This window comes from Acomys minous, assembly GCF_964271855.1.
Source record: "Acomys minous genome assembly, chromosome: 16".
Taxonomy (NCBI): domain Eukaryota; kingdom Metazoa; phylum Chordata; class Mammalia; order Rodentia; family Muridae; genus Acomys; species Acomys minous.
In genome coordinates this window covers 70825347-70846798 of record NC_140498.1, presented here as the reverse complement: position 1 = coordinate 70846798, position 21452 = coordinate 70825347, and the positions used below count along the sequence as shown (strand labels likewise).

Here is a 21452-nt window from a genome sequence, read left to right as displayed (position 1 = left end):
AAGAGGCCATTAGTATTTTTATAAACTGCAAGCTCATTATTTTAACAAAGCCATTTTTTATCTATATGGCCCTTCAGGTATGGAGCAGTTATTCTGTGTCTCAGAACATATGCCGTGGTTATTTAAAGTCAGTATAGATTGCCTTATGTGATTATGTGTAGTATCCTAAAAGCTGAGCAAAGCTTGTTTGTAGCACATCCAGGTATGTATACACTATACACGGAACATATTTAAAAGTGTTTCATGTTAACTATGTATGTGAACATGTCTTGACTCCAAGAGTGTAATGATCATTTTATGATGAACATATCATTTCAGTTAATTCACTTCATGTACTGAGTCACTTTATAAACTCCATAGTGGGTTCCAATTAAAGCCATAGCCCCAAATCACTGGCTTAAGTCACTATTCATGGATATAAAGGAGTCCTTTGTCCAGCCATTTTACTCACTTGTGGTCATATTTTAGGAACTCCGGTTTAGACTGCCAGGCTTCTGTTTACATTCTTATAACAAGAGCATGTGTTTTCTGTCCTTCATCACTCATCACTATTTCTCATCCTACAAGTTCAAATCAATCAAATCTCTTCCTAACCCAGAGCCAGTGCCACCTTTTCTTTATGCCAGTTACTCTGGTCTTCTAGTGATGCTATCTTCAGGATACCATCCCCCACTGGCATGTCATTAACTACCACATGTGCTCATTGCTGTTGTTTCCTTAGTATTCTTAAAGCACGCCAAACTTTCTAGGTCACTTAATTGTATTCTTCCCAGTAACTAAAGTGGTGCCTCAAAGGACATTTGTGTACTAGAACCTTCAATAAATATGTAAAGAGTGCTCTGTAGCTGTTTTGTAGATCTTGGGACCACATTTTAAACCACTCCAAACATTAAAAAATAAGAAAATTCTTTTAATAGATGCAGGTCTCTGTGTGTACTTTTAAATATTTTAACTATCTCTTTGAGAATTCATATAATACATTTTTATCATGTTCACCCCTTAACCATCCCCACCTCAATACTGTTTCAATTTTTCATTCTTTCTCTGTTTCTCTCTCTCATTTTAAATATATCAAATTCAATTTGTGTTACCTTAGTGTGTGGAGTCTTGTTTACTAAAGAATGGTCACACTGCTAAAAGCAAACTGACTGTCTTTCCAGGAGCTATCACATACCAAAATTACTCAGCAAATGGTGGAGACAATGTTTCTAACCACAAACAACCTACTCTAGCTTGATTTTGTGCATGTGGAACCACATCTGCGCTCCTGTACCTGGAGATCACTGTTTCCTTGAAGTCAGAGACCTTTTCTAATTTTACAATTCTTCTGTCTTCTTTGTGAACTTTTTATGTAATGTGGCACATTTAGAAACATGTTCGAAATGTTTCTGTTGAAAATATACAGAATACATTGTCATTAGTTTGAATTAAACTATGTCAAACATATTTGATTTCATATCTTCTGTATTTATTGTGCCTCAGATGTCAGTTGGTTTTCTTCATGGAAAAATATTATAATATAATGTGGCCAACTTCCCTCTTGAGACTTTTTGGCAGCTGTCTTCCTGATACATATACAAATGCAGATGAATGACTTAATTTTGACAACAGGCAAGCTTCAGGCATGTGTAGTAAGAGGCTGTTATTTCTGAAAACCTCTAGCTATCCACAAGATGACTTTTCTTAAACTATATGACAACCTGTTTGCACATTCTTCTGCAGACAGAAGATTATTGCTCTGTTGGAAAGCTCTCATTCCTCCACACTTACAAGATCATGGTGTGAACACTAGTCAGCATGATTGAAAATTTACTTATTGACACCATCTTGAACTTCATAGTTCATATTGGGGACTAATACCATAGTAATCCTCAAAATCCTTTCTCCAACATGAACATCTCAAATTGGACTGTAAATATGTTGTATAGAAGTCACAGTCTAACAATAGTGTTAACCATGTACAAAATCTACTCATGGTTGTCTTCCAGTTTTACTAAATGAAAGATTAACATTATATCATCTTTTAAAAAATATATGTGTGTGTGTATTTGTGTGTGTGTGTGTGTGTGTGTGTGTGTGTGTGTATGTGTGTTGGGGTATGAGCAGACTGAAACATGTTTTCATATTCTATATAAGCAATTCCAGCTATGGTGTTAAAAGTCATATTTGCTAACATTTAACATAGTTTTATTTAATTATTGGAAGCAGTCCATGTGGTTCAGGATAGTATGCACCCTGGTATGTAGCTCAGCAAGCCTTCACCTTGTAGTCCTCCTCGCTCTAACTTCTGAATGTGAGCAACACGGCCATGTGACAACACAGAAAGAAACTATAATATTTGTTGCTATATTGTCCTACCGTCATTCTGGGAAATTTGATGATTCATTTCACTTACCAATGTGTTTATTCAACTGTTGCAGGTTCCCTTGAAATTAAGTAAGAAACCACTACTTTCTCCGGAAAAACCTATAGTCCTAAAGGTTGTATCAAAAGAACAAGCCACAAGTGAAGACTGACTTTACCTCAAGTTCCAATATGTTCTTCAAAGATCGGATCCTAAACATTGGAGATTTTGAACTTACATCTGAATAAAAGCTAGATGAATATGACTTTAATGCATAGCACATCATGATTTGAACATTCTGAATCATCAGTTATCTTTCATTGTCTTGATAAGACAATTATTGTACACCAAAACCGAGTAATGATTTAACAGCTCATATGTTCTTTCATATCAAATTATGTAAAATATGTTTATTTCTGAGGTGATCAAATTTTTCTTATTGATGTTATCAATATTGTTTGCCCTCAACAAGTCTTTAATGTTTTGTTAATGACCCAGGATTCAACTGACAGTTATTTGTCCATTGCACTTTGACAAGTTGTGAGTTTCTATGTTAAACACAGTCCACTCACCAAAAAACTTATTTCATCAGATAAGACAGCTGAATTAATCTGTAGATAAAAGATGCAAAGTTAGAAGACAGTTTGATATTAAGACAATTTATCAGAATACTAATAATAGGATAGCTCCAGGGACTATGAGCTCTCCATCCATGTATTCTCTTTAGAGATATAGGACCAGGCATGCATTTTCTTTACATGGAGTATCATAAGGGAATATGCTTCATATTCAACTTTGAAAAGAACAATATAAACATATATGTCATAAATAATTGATATTTCTGAATTTCACACGATGCACTTTATTTTTTTAATTTATTTTTGTAACATCTCAATGGTTATCCCATCCCTTGTATCCTCCCATTCTTCCCTCCCTCCCATTTCCCCTTATTCCCCTCCCCTATGACTGTTCCTGAGGGGAATTACCTCTCCCTATATATGCTCATAGGGTATCAAGTCTCTTCTTGGTAACCTGCTGTCCTTCCTCTGATTGCCACCAGGTCTCCCCCTCCAGGGGACATGGTCAAAGGTGAGGCACCAGAGTATGTGAGAAAGTCATATCCCACTCTCCACTCAACTGTGGAGAATGTTCTACCCGTTGGCTAGATCTGGGTAGGGGTTTAACGTTTACCACCTGTATTGTCCTTGGCTGGTGCCTTAGTTTGAGCAGGACCCCTGGGCCCAAATCTGCCTATCATAATGTTCTACTTGTAGGTTTCTAGGACCCTCTGGATCTTTCTACTTTGTTATTCTCCCATGCTTCTCTCATCTAGAGACCCATTAGGATGTCCTCCCCTCTGTTCCAGTTTCCTGGTAAGTGGAACTTGACACTCCTACACTGAATACCTCACAGATCCACCCTCACATACCTACACCCACCAAAATTACTGTCATCTGATTTTAATAACCTACTGATCCCAATTTGTGCTGCTTGCATAGTCCCAGTTTTGTGGCTATCCACTGGAGTACAGTTAATCCACCAGCCATGGGTCACCCATAAAAAACTGATTATTGGGGGATGGAGAGATGGCTCAGAGGTTATGAGCACTGAATGTCCTTCCAGAAGACCTGAGTTCAATTCCGAGAAATCACAGGGTGGCTCACAACCATCTACAATGTGATCTCATGCCCTCTTCTGGCTGCAGGTGTACATGCAGACAGAACTGTATACATAATATAAAGGTAAATAAAGAATTTTTTTAAAAGTTTCAAAAAAATACTGATTCTCAGTTACCCCCAAATCATCCGCTATTCACAGCTCTGTTAAGGACAAGGGTTTGTGAATCCCTTCAATTTCTATTCTAGAAATATTAGTTGCTTGAACTTGATTACATTTTAGTGCAGCCACCCTATCACACACAGAACACTATTTTACTCTATTCCTTCACCATATATAAAGAACACAAGTAATTAAACACTACTAAACCAAATAATCCCGTTAAAAATGGTAAAGAACTAAACAGAGAATTCTCAATAGAAGAATATCAAATGGCTGAGAAACACTTAAAGAAATGCTCAACATACCTAGTCATCAGGGAAATGCAAATCAAAATGACCCTGAGATTCCATCTTGCACATGTCTGAACAGCAAATATCAATAGCTCAAATGAAAACATATTCTAGCGAGGATGTGGAGAAACGGGAACGCTCCTCCACTGCGGGTGGGAGTGCAAACTTGTACAACCACTCTGGAAATCAATATGGTGCTTCTTCAGAAAATTGGGAATAGTTCTGCCCCAAGAGCCAGGGATACCACCCCTGGGCATATTTCCAAAAGATGCTCCACCATGTAACAAGGACATTTGATCAACTATGTTCATAGCAGCCTTATTCATAATAGCCAGAACCTGGAAACAACCTAGATGTCCCTCAACCAAAGAATGGATAAAGAAACTGTGGTACATGTACACAATGGAATACTACTCAACTATTGAAAAGAAGGAAACCTCGAATTTTGCAGGCAAATGGATGGAATTAAAAATAATCATACTAAGTGAGATAACCCAGAACCAAAAAGACATGCATGGTATATACATGTTTATATGTGGATTTTAGACCAACATAGACATCCTCTGACAGACTCCACCCACAGGGGATAGGGTCAGTTACAGGGACTTGAAACTGCACACTGGACAGAGTGCCGAGAGCATAGGATGGCCATGCCAGGCCCCAGAGGAAGAGGTTTTTGTAGTGCAGGGAACACCAGATAAGCTAAGGTCAGACATTAGGGGAGGAGAGCTCCCCTTCCTAAGGACTAGGGGAGGGACAGAAGGGGGATGAGGGAGGAGATGGGATCAAGAGTTGATGAGGGATGGGGTGGGATGAGGAGGGGTTGAGGGAAGGTGCTGTAATTTGGATGTAATGTACTGAAAGTGCAGAACAAGCAGGTAATTTATATTCCTAATCCCACTACATGGGAATAGCTCTGAGACTGGCATGGAAATGAATGTAAATGCATAAAGAGGCTTCATGTTGGCCACAGATTCTCTGTGACCTATTACTAGGGGCCATTCTTATTATGGCATAAAGGAAGATTTGCAGAAACCTTATTTCTCCTCATGCAATGTGCAGATAATCAGCCCCAGTTGCTGTGTACATCCCATACACCTCATACAATTGTAATTATAGAACTGTATAATGGTTGTGAGAAATTATGTTTTCAGAACAAAAGAACAGGATACTGATGCCAGATCAGACCTGACTGGATTCATTCCTCTCAACCTGCTAGACACTGATACCTCCATCTTATTAATTGAATTATGCTATTTCCATTATAGAATCTTTAATTACCCATTTATGGCTAAGTTCCCTACTGAAAATTATTGTTTGCACTTTAAACAGTTGTGAGTTACTGTGTTAAGCACTTCCCACTTCACAAAGAAATTTTTTTATTAGATCCCAGGGTAATTTGTGAAAGATGCTACCACAGAAGGCATTTTGATATCAAGAACATTTTCCCAAATAGGAGCAGGTTCACTCCATAGCCTGAGAGATCCTCAACCATGTGTTCTTGGCCAGTATGGATTGGACTTAAATCCAAGCAGAAAATGGTTGGCTACTGCCATAATATTCATGTCACTGTTGTATTTGTGCACTCATATCTTGCTATGTTGGCCATTATTGGATTTCACAGGATTCACTACTGGGTGAGAGTGTTGATGACTTTCTCCCCAAAGAATCTACCCAAGTACTTTTCTATGTTATAAAAGGTTGCTATCAAAAAGAAAGTTTCCTGGTTAGTACTGTTGACATGGACTATAATCAATGTGTTTGCTGCCTTTTACAAAAGGATCTTACCCTCATGTTCTGGTTGGTAACAACAATGGCAGTAAACTGCACTTTAAGTTGACCTTCAGGATGACTCTGATGAATAATCTGAGGAGAGATTTTCTAAATCTGGTAATGGGCTCTTTATTAGAAACCTTTGGCTCCTGAAAGGAGCATAGTAACCAATGTAGGGTATGTTTGCATATGTACATGTAAAGGTTATCAAAATGTAGCTCTCCATATGCCTTTTCCAAGCATACTTAATGATTGTTATTCTTCTCCACAGCCCCTCCCCAACTGCCCTCCCCTCAAATATCAAGGACCATGACAAGAGGAGGTGCCAAAAAGATTCCAAGAGCAAAGGTCATGGAGGAATAGAGTAAAATAGTCTTCTGTGTGTGATAGGATGGCTGCGCTTAGATCTAGTCAAGTTCAAGCAACTAACATTTCTAGACTAGAAAGTGAAGGGATTCACAAACCCTCATCCTTAACAGAGCTGTGAATACCTGAGGGTTTTGTGGGAACGAGAATCAGCATTTTTTTTAACTTTTAAAAAACTTTATTTATTTACTTTTATTATGTATACAGTCTTCTGCCTGCATGTACACCTGCAGGGCAGCCCGAAGAGGGCATCAGATCACATTATAGATGTTTGTGAGTGACCATGTGATTTCTGGGAATTGAACTCAGGTCTTCTGGAAGAACAGTCAATGCTCTTAACCTCTGTTCCATCTCTCCATCCCCTGGTAATCAGTTTTTTAAGGGTGACCCATGGCTGGTGGATTAACTGTACTCCAGTGGATAGCCCCAGACCTGGGACTATATGTGCAGCACAAATTGGGGTCAATAGGTTATTAAAGGTAGATGATGGTAATTTTGGTGGGTGTAGGGATGTGAGGGTGGATCTGTGAGGTGTTCAGTGTAGGATGTCAAGTGATTGTGATCAAAGTGCATCGTGTGACATTCTTCAAAGTTGAATCTGGAGCAATTTCCCTTATGGTATTTTTGTATATACTTTGGTTTGCTTGATTTTTAAAAATATGAACTTTAAACTAGGAGGGATTGGAGTGATGTATTTAAACACAAGAGGCAGAAGTCACAACATTTTCTGTTATAGTTCGGTTAATGTCCTCCATTGACCCTAGAAATTACTGTTGGGCAGGGATGAGCTTATAAGAGCTCTAAGATCACTTGATGTGTATCCCAAAGGGGATTGACAGAATCCGGCCCATCATGTTTCTGCCTACATGCTTTGTGGAGAAGCACATTTTCACTTTGATATGCATTCCTTCCACAATCTGTGATCTAAACCAGCCCAATTTTAGACTACCTCTAGAATTAAGCCTCTCTTTACATCATGAAAAGTTTTTTGTTGTTTTCTGAGACGGGGTTTCTCTGTGTAGCCTTGAGTGTCCTGAACTTACTTTGTAGACCAGGCTGGCCTCGCACTCACAGTGATCCATCTGCCTCTGCTTCCTGAGTGCTGGGATTAAAGGTGGGCACCACCACTGCCCGGCACATCGTGAAAAGTTTTAATCAATAAAGACGTTATGCTACCATGACATTGTTTTGCGTCTTATCTGGAATAGATACCCAAGGTATACATTAATATATAGACATGGGTGAGTGTTTTTATTCTCTAATATTGATTGTTATGTTCCATTTGGGGTCTGGAACATGCTGTTCAACTCAGTTGGTTTCAAACATGTAATTCTCCAAATTGCATGGTTATTTCTTTAACTAAAGACTTGTGTCTTCACACTCAAATTGCACTGTTGTTCTTAAAGTACCTGATTTATGTGGCTTTCATTTGATATAGTGTCAATGGCCATAAGGAAGAGAGGCTTCAGTAGGAATGTGGTTTCTGGAGGGCAACCTAGTATTTTTTCAAGGTCTGCAGGAGGGGTACATCTGAGGCCCTCAGAGAATGCACCCTCAGAATTGCTTCCTCCTACTAACACCGCATTCCCCTATGCTATTAAACTGTATCTCTCAAAAATCTGCCATGGTGTGGAAAGGCCCTCATGCCTATGGTTTCCTGCATAGTCTGGTTGATCAGTTCTCCTATGAATATTTATGAAGATGTACTGCTGCTCAGATGAATTAATGATTTTATAATTCCTGATAGTGATTTTATAGAATTCCTAATTTGATTCAAATAATTTTTAAACACTAAGAAGTTAGACAGTTGATAGAAAATTTAAAGCTGCAATAAAAACTTCTGTGAACCTCCAGGTGCCATGTGCATATATAAAACTAGAGGGAGAGACAGGTTTTGAGACAGATTTGTGGTTTAAGATAAACTCATAACTCTAGGTTATGTCCAGAGATGGCTCGATGAGTCCTGACTTAAGAAAATAATGTTACTTCAAACCTTTGATGATGAACTCAGTTGGGGGAGTGTCCAGTTACTACAAATCTTGATGCCAGAACATGCAAACTGTTTCACTGTACCTCCTGATGTTCTGTCAATCTTTGCCATTCTGAAGTTACAATGAATTATGAATTGGAATCATAGATAAATAATGTCTAGTTAGGCACAAAAAATTAATAATCCTGCAATAAATCTCTCTGTGTAATTACTTTTTGGGAAAATTGCTTTTTTGCTTTTGCTTTTGTTTTTTGAGACAGGGTTTCTATGTGTAGCCTTGCCTATCCTGGAATTCTCTTTGTCAACCATGCTGGCCTCGAACTTACAGAGATCCACCTGCCCGTGTCTCCCGAGTGCTGGGATTAAAGTTATGTGCCACCATGCCCAGTGGTCATTATTCTTCAGATGTAGAGGACCTTGTCTTAAGAGATATTTAAGCTATGGACAAAAGAATAAAGTTGTTGGAACATTGGAATCTACTTCAGCCAGCCACTTGCAAATATGTCTTTATATGTAAATAAGCCCATTTGTCTAGTGATCTGTTTGTTTGTATATATGTTACATGAATACAAGTCAAATTGTCTGTATGTAAAGTGTTCCTTTTTTTTCATCCATTGTATTTGTGTATGAATAAGTACATTCTGGTCATTTTGTGTGTGTGTGCATACCAGATGATGCGGTGGAAAGGGCCACAGTAGATGGTTAGGAATTAGGTTCCTGAGGGCATTTGGATTTGCTGCAGTCTCTACAGAAGAGTTGCAAGCTAAAATGCTATCACCCCAGGCAAGCTTGAGGGAATCTGTTAATTAAAATTTTTTGCTACATCAATTTTCCTTGATTGAATGTGTGTGTGAATGTATTTTTTCCTTTTTCACCCCTACTGTTTTCCTTCCTCCTTTCATTGATTCACAGATAAATTAGGGAGCTCTGGGCTTCCACCAGCAGCTGCCTAAGATAAACAGGCTGGAGTTTATTTTAGGCTGCTATCTCCCAGGAGTCACCTGCCAGACCACACAAGCCAGTTCCTAATTTTAAAGGGTTTATTTTTCTTTTTCACTACCCCCTTCATTTATCAGCTAGATGCTGTTTCTCATAGCTGGCAGAAAAATGGTTTGGAAAGCCTAAAATCTCCTTCTCAGTTACTAGAACAGCCAGCCTAATTAACTAAGGCCACCTGCTGCTAAACAAGAAAAGACATTAGCTAAAGAGTAGCTTTGGATGCAGAAAACACAGAGGCTGAATAGCTGAGTAAGTAAGGCATCAGATCTGAAAGCCTATGATAGAAACCCTTGCTCTTCCCCATCTAGAGATCTCTCACCCCGCCTTGACACCAATGAGATGCCAGCCAGATGCCAGCCTGGCAGCTTAAGAGTTATCCAGAATATATAAAGAACTCAAGAAATTCAACACAAACAAACCAAATAATCCAACTAAATTATGGGGCACAGAGACAAACAGAGGAATATGTTATGACTGAGAAGCACTTAAAGAAATGCTCAATGTCATTAGTCAGGGAAATGCAATAAAAAAAAAATCTGGAATTTCATTTTAGTCCTATAAGAATAGCTAAGATAAAAAACTCAAGGAACATCTCATGCTGATGAAGATGTGGAGCAAAGGGAATACTCATCCACTGTTGTTGAGAGAGCAAAGTTGGACAACCACTTTGGAAACCAATCTATCAGTTTCTCAAGACCCAGCTATCAGGCATTTACCCAAAATACACTTCATGAAAGCATAGGACATTTGATCAACTATGTCCATAGGAATTTTATTCATAATAGTCACATACTGGAAACAACCTAGATGTCTCTCAACTGAAGAATGAAGAAAGAAACTGTGGTACATGATGGAATGCCACCCAGCTACTAAAAATGACAACATTGTGAAATTTACAGTAAATGCATGGAACTATAAAAAATCATCCTGAGTAAAGTAACCCAAAACCCTAAATACATGCATGGTATGTACTCACTTATAAGTCCATATTAACTATAAATTACATGATAACCATACTAGAATCCATAGATCCAAAGAAACTAAGTTACAAAGAAGACTAAGGGAGTCAGCTTGAACCTCACTTAAAATGGGAAATAAAATAGGCATTGGAGGTAGGTGGAGGGAGAGAACAGAGTAGGAGAGGGGAGTGGAGAGGGGAGCAGAGGTGGCGATTAGGGGTAGGGAAAGTCGGGGAGAGAGGAATGGGTGAAAAATGGAAATCAGAGCTGAGGGACAGCTCTGGGATTATTCAGAAATCTGAGGTATTGGAAGCCCAAGGAAATCTACAGAGGCCACCCTAGATGAGACTCCTTGCAGCTGGTGATATAGACCCTGAAGTGGCCACCTTCTGTAGCCAGGCAGGACTTCCAATAGATGGATAAGAACACCAACCCACCCACAAAGGCTTTGATCCAAAATTTATTCTGCTTACATATGTATAGACAAAGATGGAGCAAAGATGGTAAACTAAAGTGTGATGCTACTTGATACTCATCCCATGGGGAAGAACCAGTCTATGACACTATTAATGTGACTCTGCTATGCTTATAGTCAGGAGCCTAGCATAACTCCTCTGAGAGTCTTCACCTAGCAGCTAATGATAACAAATGCTGAGACCCACAACCAAATATTAGGCAGAGTTCAGGAGGTCAGATGAAAGACTTGGAGAAATGACTGAGGGAACCAGAGAGATAAAGGACTCCACAAGAAGACTTATAAAGTCAACTAACCCTGGACCAATGGGGGCTTATAGAGAGAGACTGAACTACCAAATAAAAAACATGCATAGACCAGACTTAGCACCCATGCTTATATGTAACAGATGTGCCCCGTGGTCTTCGTGTGGATCCACAACCAACTGGAGTGGAGCCCTCTCAGACTCTGATGCTTCACTTTTTGCCTAACCTGGTTGCAGTGTCTGGCGTCAGTGGCGGAGAAGGGACGCAGTTGTGCATTGACTTAATGTGTCAGGGTGGAATGGCACTTCTAGAGGAAACTTCTGCTTCTGTGAGGAGAGGAGAAGTGTAGAATGGGGGAGGGATGCCTGATTGGGGGGGGTGACTAGGAGGAGAGGAGACAGGGCTGCAATCAGGATGTAAAGTGATAAAATAAATAAATTTAAGACAAAACAAAAAACCAAAAAGTATACTCCATAAAATTGGAAAAAAAGTGATGGGTTATTTTCTTGATAGATACCACTTAGTAAAGTTAAATCAAGATTGGGTAAACAATTTAAATAGAAGCAGTCATTAAATTTCTCCCAACCCCAAAAATAAAGAAACCAGGCCTAGAGAGTTTTAGTGCAGAATTCGACAAAATTTTCAAAGAGGAACAAATACCAATACTCCACAAATTATTCCATAAAATAGAAGCTGAAGGAACACTGCCAAATTCATTTTATGAGCTCGCAGTTACCCCGATGCATAAATCCCACAATGACTTAACAAAGAAGGACAATTTCAGACCAATATCTATTATGAACATTGATGCAGAAATAATAAAGTACTCACAAAACAAATTCAAGAATGCATCAAAAACATCATCTACCATGACGAATTAGGCTTCATAAAAGAGACACAGTGTGGATTAAACATCAGTATAATCCCCAAGTGTTAAAGTTATTTTTATAAAACTGTGTTTGCTTCTCTGTTTCACTCTTAGCCCAGCTATCACAAAAATAATTGAGACTCAAATTTGTTTGATAATAAACTTCACAACACAACTCAGCAGTTATTACTCTAGTCTTACCCATCTAAATTAATCTGGCTTCCTCCCAGTTTATAACCCAGAAATAACTGCCCTTTGAAACTTTCCCTATTCCAGCTCTCTCTCTTGATGTCTCCAGAACCTCCCCCATAGCTGAATCTCCTACTTCTTCTTCTAACTCATCATCCCCTGGCTGGCAGGAAGTCCTGCCCAATTCTCTGCACCTGCTCAATGATTGGCTGTAAGCTGCTTTATTGGCATACTAGACGACAATAGGAGAGCAATGTGTACACAACATTGAGACAAGAGATTCTCAGACCAAAGCTTGCAACCAGATATGGGGTGTATAGAAATCAGCATTTGAATTACGCAATACCCTTAGGCATACACCATAGAAACAAACTGAAAAGAAAAACCCACCCAATTACTTCATTAGATGTAGAAAAGCATTTGGCAAAATCCAGCACCTATTTATGATAAAATATTTGGAGATAACAGAGGTACAAGACACATATCTAAACATGATAAAGGCAACATGCAAACAGCTGAAAGCCAACATCAAATTAAATGGAGAGAAACTTAAAGCATTCCCATTAAAATTGGGGACAAGACAAAGCTCTCCACTTTGTCCTTATCTATTCATTACAGTACTTGAGTTCTAGCTAGAACAGTAAGACAACAAAGGAGATCAATGGGGTACAAATTGGAAAGGAAGAAGCAAAGCATCACTATTTGCTGATGATGAGATAGTAAACCTACATGACCATCAAGATTCTACCAGAGAATTCCTACAGCTGGTAAGCACCTTCCCAAAGTGGCTGGATACAAAATTAACTCAAAAAGATCAGTAGCCCTTCCTTACACAAGTGATAAATGGGCTGAGAAAGAAATTATGGAGAGAACACCATCACAATAGCCACAAGTAATATAAAAATATCTTTGTGTAACTCTAACCAAGGAAAAGAACTATCTGTAAGACAAGAAATTTATGTCTCTGTAGAAAGAAACTGAAGAAGATATCAGAAGATGGAAAGATCTCCCATGCTTATGGATCAGTAGGATTAACATAGTAGAAATGGTCATCTTACTAAAGGCAATCTACAGATTTAACACAATTCCCATCAAAATTCCAACACAATTCTGGACAGATAGGGAAATAACAATAGTCCACTTCACATGGAAAAACAAAACAAAACAAAACAAAAAAGCTCAGGTTTGCTCAAACACTCCTGTATAATAAAAGAAATCCTAGAGGTATCACCTTCTCTGATTTCAAACGGTACTATAGAGCAATAATAACAAAAACCACATGGTGTTGAAATAAAAGCAGATAGTTAATTAATGTAATAGAATTGAAGGCCCACAAGTAAGCACACAGACACACATGCACACACACACACACACATACACACAAACAAACACACACCCCTATAAACACTTGATTTTTGTTTTTTATTCTCCTTTATTAATTTATTCTTGTTACATCTCAATGGTTATCCCATCCCTTGTATCCTCCCATTCTTCCCTCCCTCCCAATTTCCCCTTATTCCCCTCCCCTATGACTGTTCCTGAGGGGGATTACCTCCCCCTGTATATGCTCATAGGGTATCAAGTCTCTTCTTGGTAACCTGCTGTCCTTCCTCTGATTGCCACCAGGTCTCCCCATCCAGGGGACATGGTCAAAGGTGAGGCACCAGAGTATATGAGAAGTAGTATCCCACTCTCCACTCTACTGTGGAGAGAGTTCTGTCCATTGGCTAGATCTGAGTACGGGTTTAAGGTTTACTGCCTGTATTGTCCTTGGCTGGTGCCTTAGTTTGAGCGGGACCCCTGGGCACAAATCTGCCTATCATAATGTTCTACTTGTAGGCTTCTAGGACCCTCTGGATCCTTCTACTTTGCCATTCTCCCATGCTTCTGTCATCGAGAGTCCCACTAGAATGTCCTCCCCTCTGTCTCAGTTTCCTGGTAAGTGAAGTCTTTCATGGAACCTGCCCCTTGGGCTAATATGCAGATATAAGTGAGTATATACCATTTGAGTCTTTCTGCTTCTGGGTTAATTCACTCATTATGATCATTTCTAGCTCAATCCATTTATCCACAAATTTCGGGAATTCCTTGTTTTTAATAGCTGAATAGTATTCCATAGTTTATATGTACCACAGTTTCTTTATCCATTCTTCTATTGAGGGACACTTAGGCTGTTTCCATGTTCTGGCTATTATGAATAAGGCTGCTATGAACATGGTTGAGCAAATTTTCTTGCTGTGTGCTGGAGCATCTTCTGGGTATATTCCAAGGAGTGGAATAGCTGGGTCCTGAGGAAGCCCTATTCCCATTTTTCTGAGATAGCACCAGATAGATTTCCAAAGTGGTTGTACTAGTTTGCATTCCCACCAGCAATGAAGGAGTGTTCCTCTCTCCCCACATCCTTGCCAGCATGTGGTGTCACTTGAATTTTTGATCTTAGCCATCCTGATGGGTGTAAGATGGAATCTTAGCGTTGTTTTGATTTGCATTTCCCTGATGATTAAGGAGGTTGAGCATTTCTTTAAGTGTTTCTCAGCCATTTGATATTCCTCTGTTGAGAATTCTCTTTTTAGTTCCATGCCCTATTTCTCAATTGGGTTATTTGGTTTGGTGGTATTTAATTTCTTGTGTTCTTTATATATTTTGGATATTAGACCTTTGTCAGATGTGGGGTTGGTGAAGATCTTTTCACAGTCTGTAGACTGTCTCTTTGTTCTCTTTACCGTGTCACCTGCCTTACAGAAGCTTCTCAGCCTCATGATGTCCCATTTATTAATTGTTGACATTAATGCCTGGGCTGTTAGTGTTCTGTTCAGGAAGTTGTCTCCTGTGCCAATATGTTCCAGGCTCTTTCCCAATTTTTCTCCTAAGTGACTTAGTGTCTCTGGTTTTATGTTGAGGTCTTTAATCCACTTGGATTTGAGTTTTGTACAAGGTGACAAATATGGGTCCAGTTGCATTTTTTTACACATAGACATTCAGTTAGACAAACACCATTTGTTGAAGATGCTATCCCTTTTCCATCGAATGGATTTGGCTTCTTTGTCGAAAGTCAAGTGACCATATGTGTGTGGATTCATATCTGGGTCTTCGATTCGATTCTACTGATCAACCAGCCTGTTGCTGTGCCAGTACCAAGCTGTTTGAATTACTATTGCTTTATAGTACAGTTTGAGATCAGGTATGGAGATTCCTCCAGAGCACCTTTTATTGTACAAGATTGTTTTAGCTAATCTGGGTTTTTTGTTTTTCCATATGAAGTTCAGAATTGAACTTTCAATGTCTTTAAAAAATTGTGTAGGTATTTTGATAGGGATTGCATAGAATCTGTAGATTGCTTTTGGTAGGATGGCCATTTTTATTATGTTAATTCTCCCTATCCATGAACAAGGTAGATCCTTCCATCTTCTCATGTCATCTTCAATCTCTTTCTTTAGGGTTTTGAAATTTTTTTCAAACAGGTCCTTCACTTGCTTAGTAAGAGTAACTCCTAAGTACTTTATATTGCTTGTGGCTAATGTGAAGGGTGTAGTTTTCCTAATTTCTTCCTCTGCAATCTTGTCATTTGTGTATAGGAAGGCTACAGACTTTTTTGAGTTAATTTTGTATCCAGCCAATTTGCTGAAGGTGTTTATCAGCTGTAGGAGTTCTCTGGTGGAATTTTGAGGGTCACTTATGTACACTATCATATCATCTGCAAATAGGGATAATTTGACTTCCTCCTTTCCCATTTGAATACCCTTGATCCCCTTAAGTTGTCTTATTGCTCTGGCTAGAACTTCGAGTACTATATTGAAGAGATATGGAGAGAGTGGGCAGCCTTGCCTTGTTCCTGATTTTAGAGGAATTTCCTTGAGTATCTCAGTATTTACTTTGATTTTGGCTATTGGCTTCCTATATATAGCCTTCATTATGTTGAGGAAAGTGCCTTGTATTCCCAATCTCTCTAAAACTTTAAACATGAATGGGTGTTGGATTTTATCAAATGCTTTCTCTGCATCCAAAGGGATGATCATGTGGTTTTTTATTTTCATTTTGTTTATGTGGTGGATTACATTGATGGATTTCCGTATATTAAACCATCCCTGCATGCCTGCAATGAAGCCTACTTGGTCATGATGAATGATATCTCTGATGTGCTCTTGTATTCGTTCTGCAAGTATTTTATTTAGTATTTTTGCATCGATGTTCATCAGAGAAATTGGTCTGAAATTCTCTTTCTTTGTTGAGTCTTTGTGGGGTTTAGGTATCAATGAGTCTATGGCCTTATAGAATGAGTTTGATAATGTTCCATCCCTTTCCATCTTTTGGAGTAGCTTGAAGAGTATCGATATTAACTCGCCCTTGAAGGTCTGGTAGAATTCTGCACTGAAGCCATCTGGCCCTGGGCTTTTTTTGGTTGGGAGACTATCAATGATTACTTCAATTTCTGTAGGGGAAATGGGACTATTTAGCTTGTTTATCTGTTCTTCACTCAACTTTGGCAAGTGAAATTGATCAAGAAAATCATCCATTTCCCTTAGATTTTCAAATTTTGTGGCATATATGCCTTCAAAGTAGGATCTTATGATTCTTTGTATTTCTTCAGTGTCTGTTGTTATGTCTCCCTTTTCATTTCTGATTTTGTTGATTTCAATACTGTCTCTCTGCCTTTTAGTTAGTTTGGCTAATGGTCTGTCTATCTTGTTGACTTTCTCAAAGAACCAGCTCTTGGTTTTGTTGATTCTTTGGACTGTTTTCTTAGTTTCTAATTTGTCAATTTTACCCCTGAGTTTAATTATTTCCAGACGTCTACTCCTTTTGGGTGTTTCTGCTTCTTTTTTTTCTAGGGCTTCCAATTGTGTTGTTAAGGTGTTTATGTGTGATGCTTCCAATTTCTTTTTAAAGGCACTTAGTGCTATGAATTTTCCTCTTAGCACTGCTTTCAATGTATCCCACAAATTTGGGTATGTTGTTCCTTCATTTTCATTGAATTTCAGAAACTCCTTGATTTCTTTCTTTATTTCTTCCCTGACCCAGGTGTCATTTAGCAGAGAGTTGTTTAGTTTCCACATACGTGTAGGCTTTTTGTTATTTCTGTTGTTGTTGAATTGCTGCCTAAGCCCATGATGATCTGATAGGATACAAGGTATTATTTCAATCCTCTTGTATCTGTTGAGGCTTTCTTTGTGAACTACAATGTGATCAATTTTGGAGAAGGTTCCATGGGGTGCAGAGAAGAAGGTATATTCTTTCTTGTTTGGGTGAAAGGTTCTATAGATATCTGTTAGATCCATTTGACCCATGGCATTGGTTAATGATGTTATTTCTCGGCTTAGTTTCTGTTCCGATGACTTGTCCTTCGGTGACAGTGGGGTGTTGAAGTCACCCACTATTATTGTGTGGGGATCGATGTGTGGTTTAAGCCTTTTTAGCAGATCTTTTACAAATGTGGGTGCCCTTGTATTGGGAGCATAGATGTTCAGAATTGTGATGTCATCTTGGTTGACTTTACCTTTGATGAGTAAGAAGTGTCCATCCTCATCCCTTTTGATTAATCTTGGTTGAAAATCTATTTTGTTCGATATTAAAATGGCTACGCCTGCTTGCTTCTTGTGTCCATGTGCTTGGAATATTTTTTTCCAACCTTTTATCCTGAGGTAATGCCTATCATTATGGGTGAGATGTGTTTCTTGAATGCAGAAGAATGTTGGATCCTGTTTATGCATCCATTCAGTTAGTCTGTGTCTTTTTATTGGAGAATTGAGACCATTGATGTTGAGAGATATTAACGACCAGTTACTATTAAGAGTCTTAATTTTGATGTTGGTTCCAGTTGAGCGTTTGTGTAGTTGTGTTTTCGCCATGGTATAGTTATCTATTTCCTGAGTAGTTTTGATTGTAGCTTGACCCTGTGGGATGGAGTTTTCCTTCTAGTACCTTCTGTAAAGCTGGATTTGTGGATAGGTACTGTTTGAATTTGGTTTTGTCCTGGAATATTTTGTTTTCTCCATTAATGGTTATTGATAGTTTTGCTGGGTAAAGTAGTCTGGCCTGGCATCTGTGGTCTCTTAGGGTTTGCAGGATCTCTGTCCAGGCCCTTCTGGCGTTGATGGTCTTTGCTGAGAAGTCGGGTGTAATTCTGATAGGTTTGCCATTAAATGTTATTTGGCCCTTTTCCCTTGCAGCTTTTAATATTTTTTCTTTGTTCTGTATGTTTTGTGTTTTGATTATCATGTGATGGGCAGTTTTTCTTTTCTCGTCAATTCTATTTGGTGTTCTGTATGCCTCTTGTATATTTATAGGCATCTCTTTCTTTAGATTGGGGAAATTTTCTTCTATGATTTTGCTGAGAAGAGTTTCTGGGCCTTGGAGTCTGATATCTTCTCTTTCTTTAATGCCTATTATCCTCAGATTTCTTCTTTTCATGGTGTCCTTAATTTCTTGGATGTTTTGTGTCAGGAGTTTTCCAGATTTGGCATTTTCTTTATTGGATGCTTCAAGATCTGATATTGTATCTTCTAGACTTGAGATTCATTCTTCCATCTCTTGGATTCTGTTAGAAAAGCTCAGCACTGTGTCATTTGCCTTCTTCACTGAGGCTTCGCGTTCTCGATTTTCTTCTGTCTGTGTATTTATCATTGAATCCATTTTCATTTTCATATCTTGAACAGATTTTGTAATTTCTATCATCTGGTTGTTTATATTTTCCTGATAATTTTCCAGTTCCACTCTATGTGTTTCTTTTATGTCTCAGACCTGATTCGCTGCTTCTTCCTGCATCTGATTTCGAATTTTATTTGTTTCCTCCATTAACATCCTCATTACCAAGGACTTGAGGTCATTTTCTTGTGTTTCTGTTGTATTTGAGTTCTCTGGGTTGTTTTCTTTGGGATAGCTGGGAACTGGAGATGCCATGTTGTTTTGGGGATTTTTGCGACTGCTTTTTCGCTGTCCCTTAGACATCTTGCTGTCTGTTTTTGTTGGGTAACTTCCAGAGTTGAGTGGAGGGAGTCTGATGATAGATTTACTTGTTTTCTCACGATTTCCATAGGCTGGAAGCCCTGAAACTTCACTGGTGTGGATGGCAGGTGGTTAGCCCTGTAGTTTTGGGCTCTCACCGCCAGTGATCCTCAGCTCCCCTTTGCTATGGGTCTTGCAATCGTTCTGGGTCTCTGAATGAGCGTTGGATCAGGCCAAGGTATCCACAACCTTTTGGGTCCCCTGCCACGCCCAGCCAGGGATACTGGGCCCGAGCCACGCTTCGAGCTCAGCTAGTTTCTCAGGGCCTGAACCATCTGCCACAACAGGAAAACCAAGGCTGCGCTGAGCAAGCACCCAGGGTATAACTGAGCACTCCGCCCGGCCCGAGTCACAGCAGGGAAACTAAGACCGCGCTGAGCAAGCACCCAGGGTAGAAGCGAGCGCTCCGCCCAACTTGTGTCGCATCAGGAAAACCAAGGCTGCACTGTGCAAGCACTCAGGGTATAACTGAGCGCTCTGCCCTGCTCGCATCACAGCAGGAAAACTGCATCTGCGCTGAGTGGGAGCCCTGGTTGGAAGCGGGCACTCCGCCTAGCCTGCGTCACAGCAGGGGAGCTGCGCCTCAGGCAGAATTGCCCGCTGAGCCAAGCCAGCCTCTCCACAGCACAGCTCACTGAGCAAACCCAGGACTCTGGGGCCGAACCGTCCGCTGAGTCCAGCCTGGGTCTCAAGGCACCACGCGACCCAAATCCTGTCCAGAGTCCCCTCTCCCGCAGCAACTCCCACCATCCTCCACACTAATCGGCTCCACTGGAAGGCTCTGAGCTGCAAACCTCAGCCACCGCCACTGGTGCCGCTGGAGCTGCTGGCGATGCCAGAGCCGCTGGTGGCACTGCTTTCCCCACCGCCGCCGCTCTGATCCGAGAAAGTCCTCGCTCCTCCTGTGTGCAGGGGCAGGCAGGTCCTCTGCACCCTGGTCCCTCCGAACCGTGGAGCACTTCTGCTGCCGTGGTGTGGGGATCTTGGTGTTCCTGGCTCAGAAATCTGTGCAATTCCCTGAATTGTTCGCTGGAGCTTTCAAACATGGTCCACACTGCTCGCCGCCATCTTGGATCTCCCGACACTTGATTTTTGAAAAAGAAGCCCAAATAGCATTCTGGAAAATGGCATTTTCAAGAAATGGTTCTGGACTAAATGGATTTCTCTTAGTAGAAGAATGCAAATAGATCCATATCTATCACCCTACATAAAACCCTACACATGAAGCTTTTCAGTTTCATGAGGTCCCATTTATTAGTTGTTGATCTTAGTGCCTGAGCTGTTGGTGTTCTTTTCAGGAAGTTGTCTTCTGTGCCAGAGTTCAACACCATTTAGAAATCTGATTTTATGTTGAGACCTTTGATCCACATGGACTTGAGTTTTGTGCAGGGTCCTAAATATGGATCTATTTGCATTCTTCTACATGCAGATATCCAGTTAGACCAGAACCGTTTGTTAAAGATGCTTCCTTTTTTCCATTGTATGGTTTTGGCTTCTTTGCCAAAACATCAAGCATCTGTAGGTGTGTGGGTTTATTTCTGGGCCTTTGCCTCAATTCCATTGATCAACCTGTCTGTTTTTATGCTTACATCATTCAGTTTTTGTTACTATTGCTCTGTAGTACAACTTGAAATCAGGGATGGTGATATCTCAAGAATTTCTTTTATTGTACAGGATTGTTTTTAACAATTGTTTGTTTTTGTTTTTGTTTATTAAGTTGATGGTGGCTCGTTGAAAGCTTTTTAAAGAATTGTGTTGAAATTTCAATGTGAATTGCATTAAATCAGTAGATTGCTCTTGGTAAGATGGCAATTTTTAATATGTTAATCCTACTGATCCATGAGCATGTGAGATCTTTACATCTTCTGTAATTTCTTTCTTTGTCTGTTTGAACCCGCTGATCTCCTTTGCTTGTCTTATGCCACTAGCTAGGACTTCATTTACTATATCATAGAGATACAGAGAGAGTAGTCAGCTTTGTCTTGTGCCTGGTTTTAATGGAATCGCTCTAAGTTTTTATCTGTTTTATTTGATGTTGGCTCCAGGCTTGCTGTATTTATTATTTTTAGGTGGTTTTTTTTGTATCCCTGATATCTCCAAGAGTTAATTTGAAGAGGTTTTTAATTTTGTCAAAGGTCCTTTAGGTATCTAATGAGATAATCGTGTGGGATTT

At 39.5% G+C, this 21452-nt stretch overlaps 1 protein-coding gene across 1 annotated transcript in view; it reads left to right on the top strand.

Annotated features, from left to right (window-relative positions):
* The window catches only part of LOC311586485 (cytochrome P450 3A13-like), a 39631-nt gene extending 36436 nt beyond the window's left edge, over positions 1-3195 (top strand). The window contains exon 13 of the mRNA XM_084762540.1: positions 2421-3195. Within this exon, the coding sequence (XP_084618666.1) occupies positions 2421-2516 (96 nt within the window). The 3' untranslated portion in view covers positions 2517-3195. The remainder of the gene's footprint in view (positions 1-2420) is intronic.
* Positions 3196-21452: the final 18257 nt, after the last annotated feature.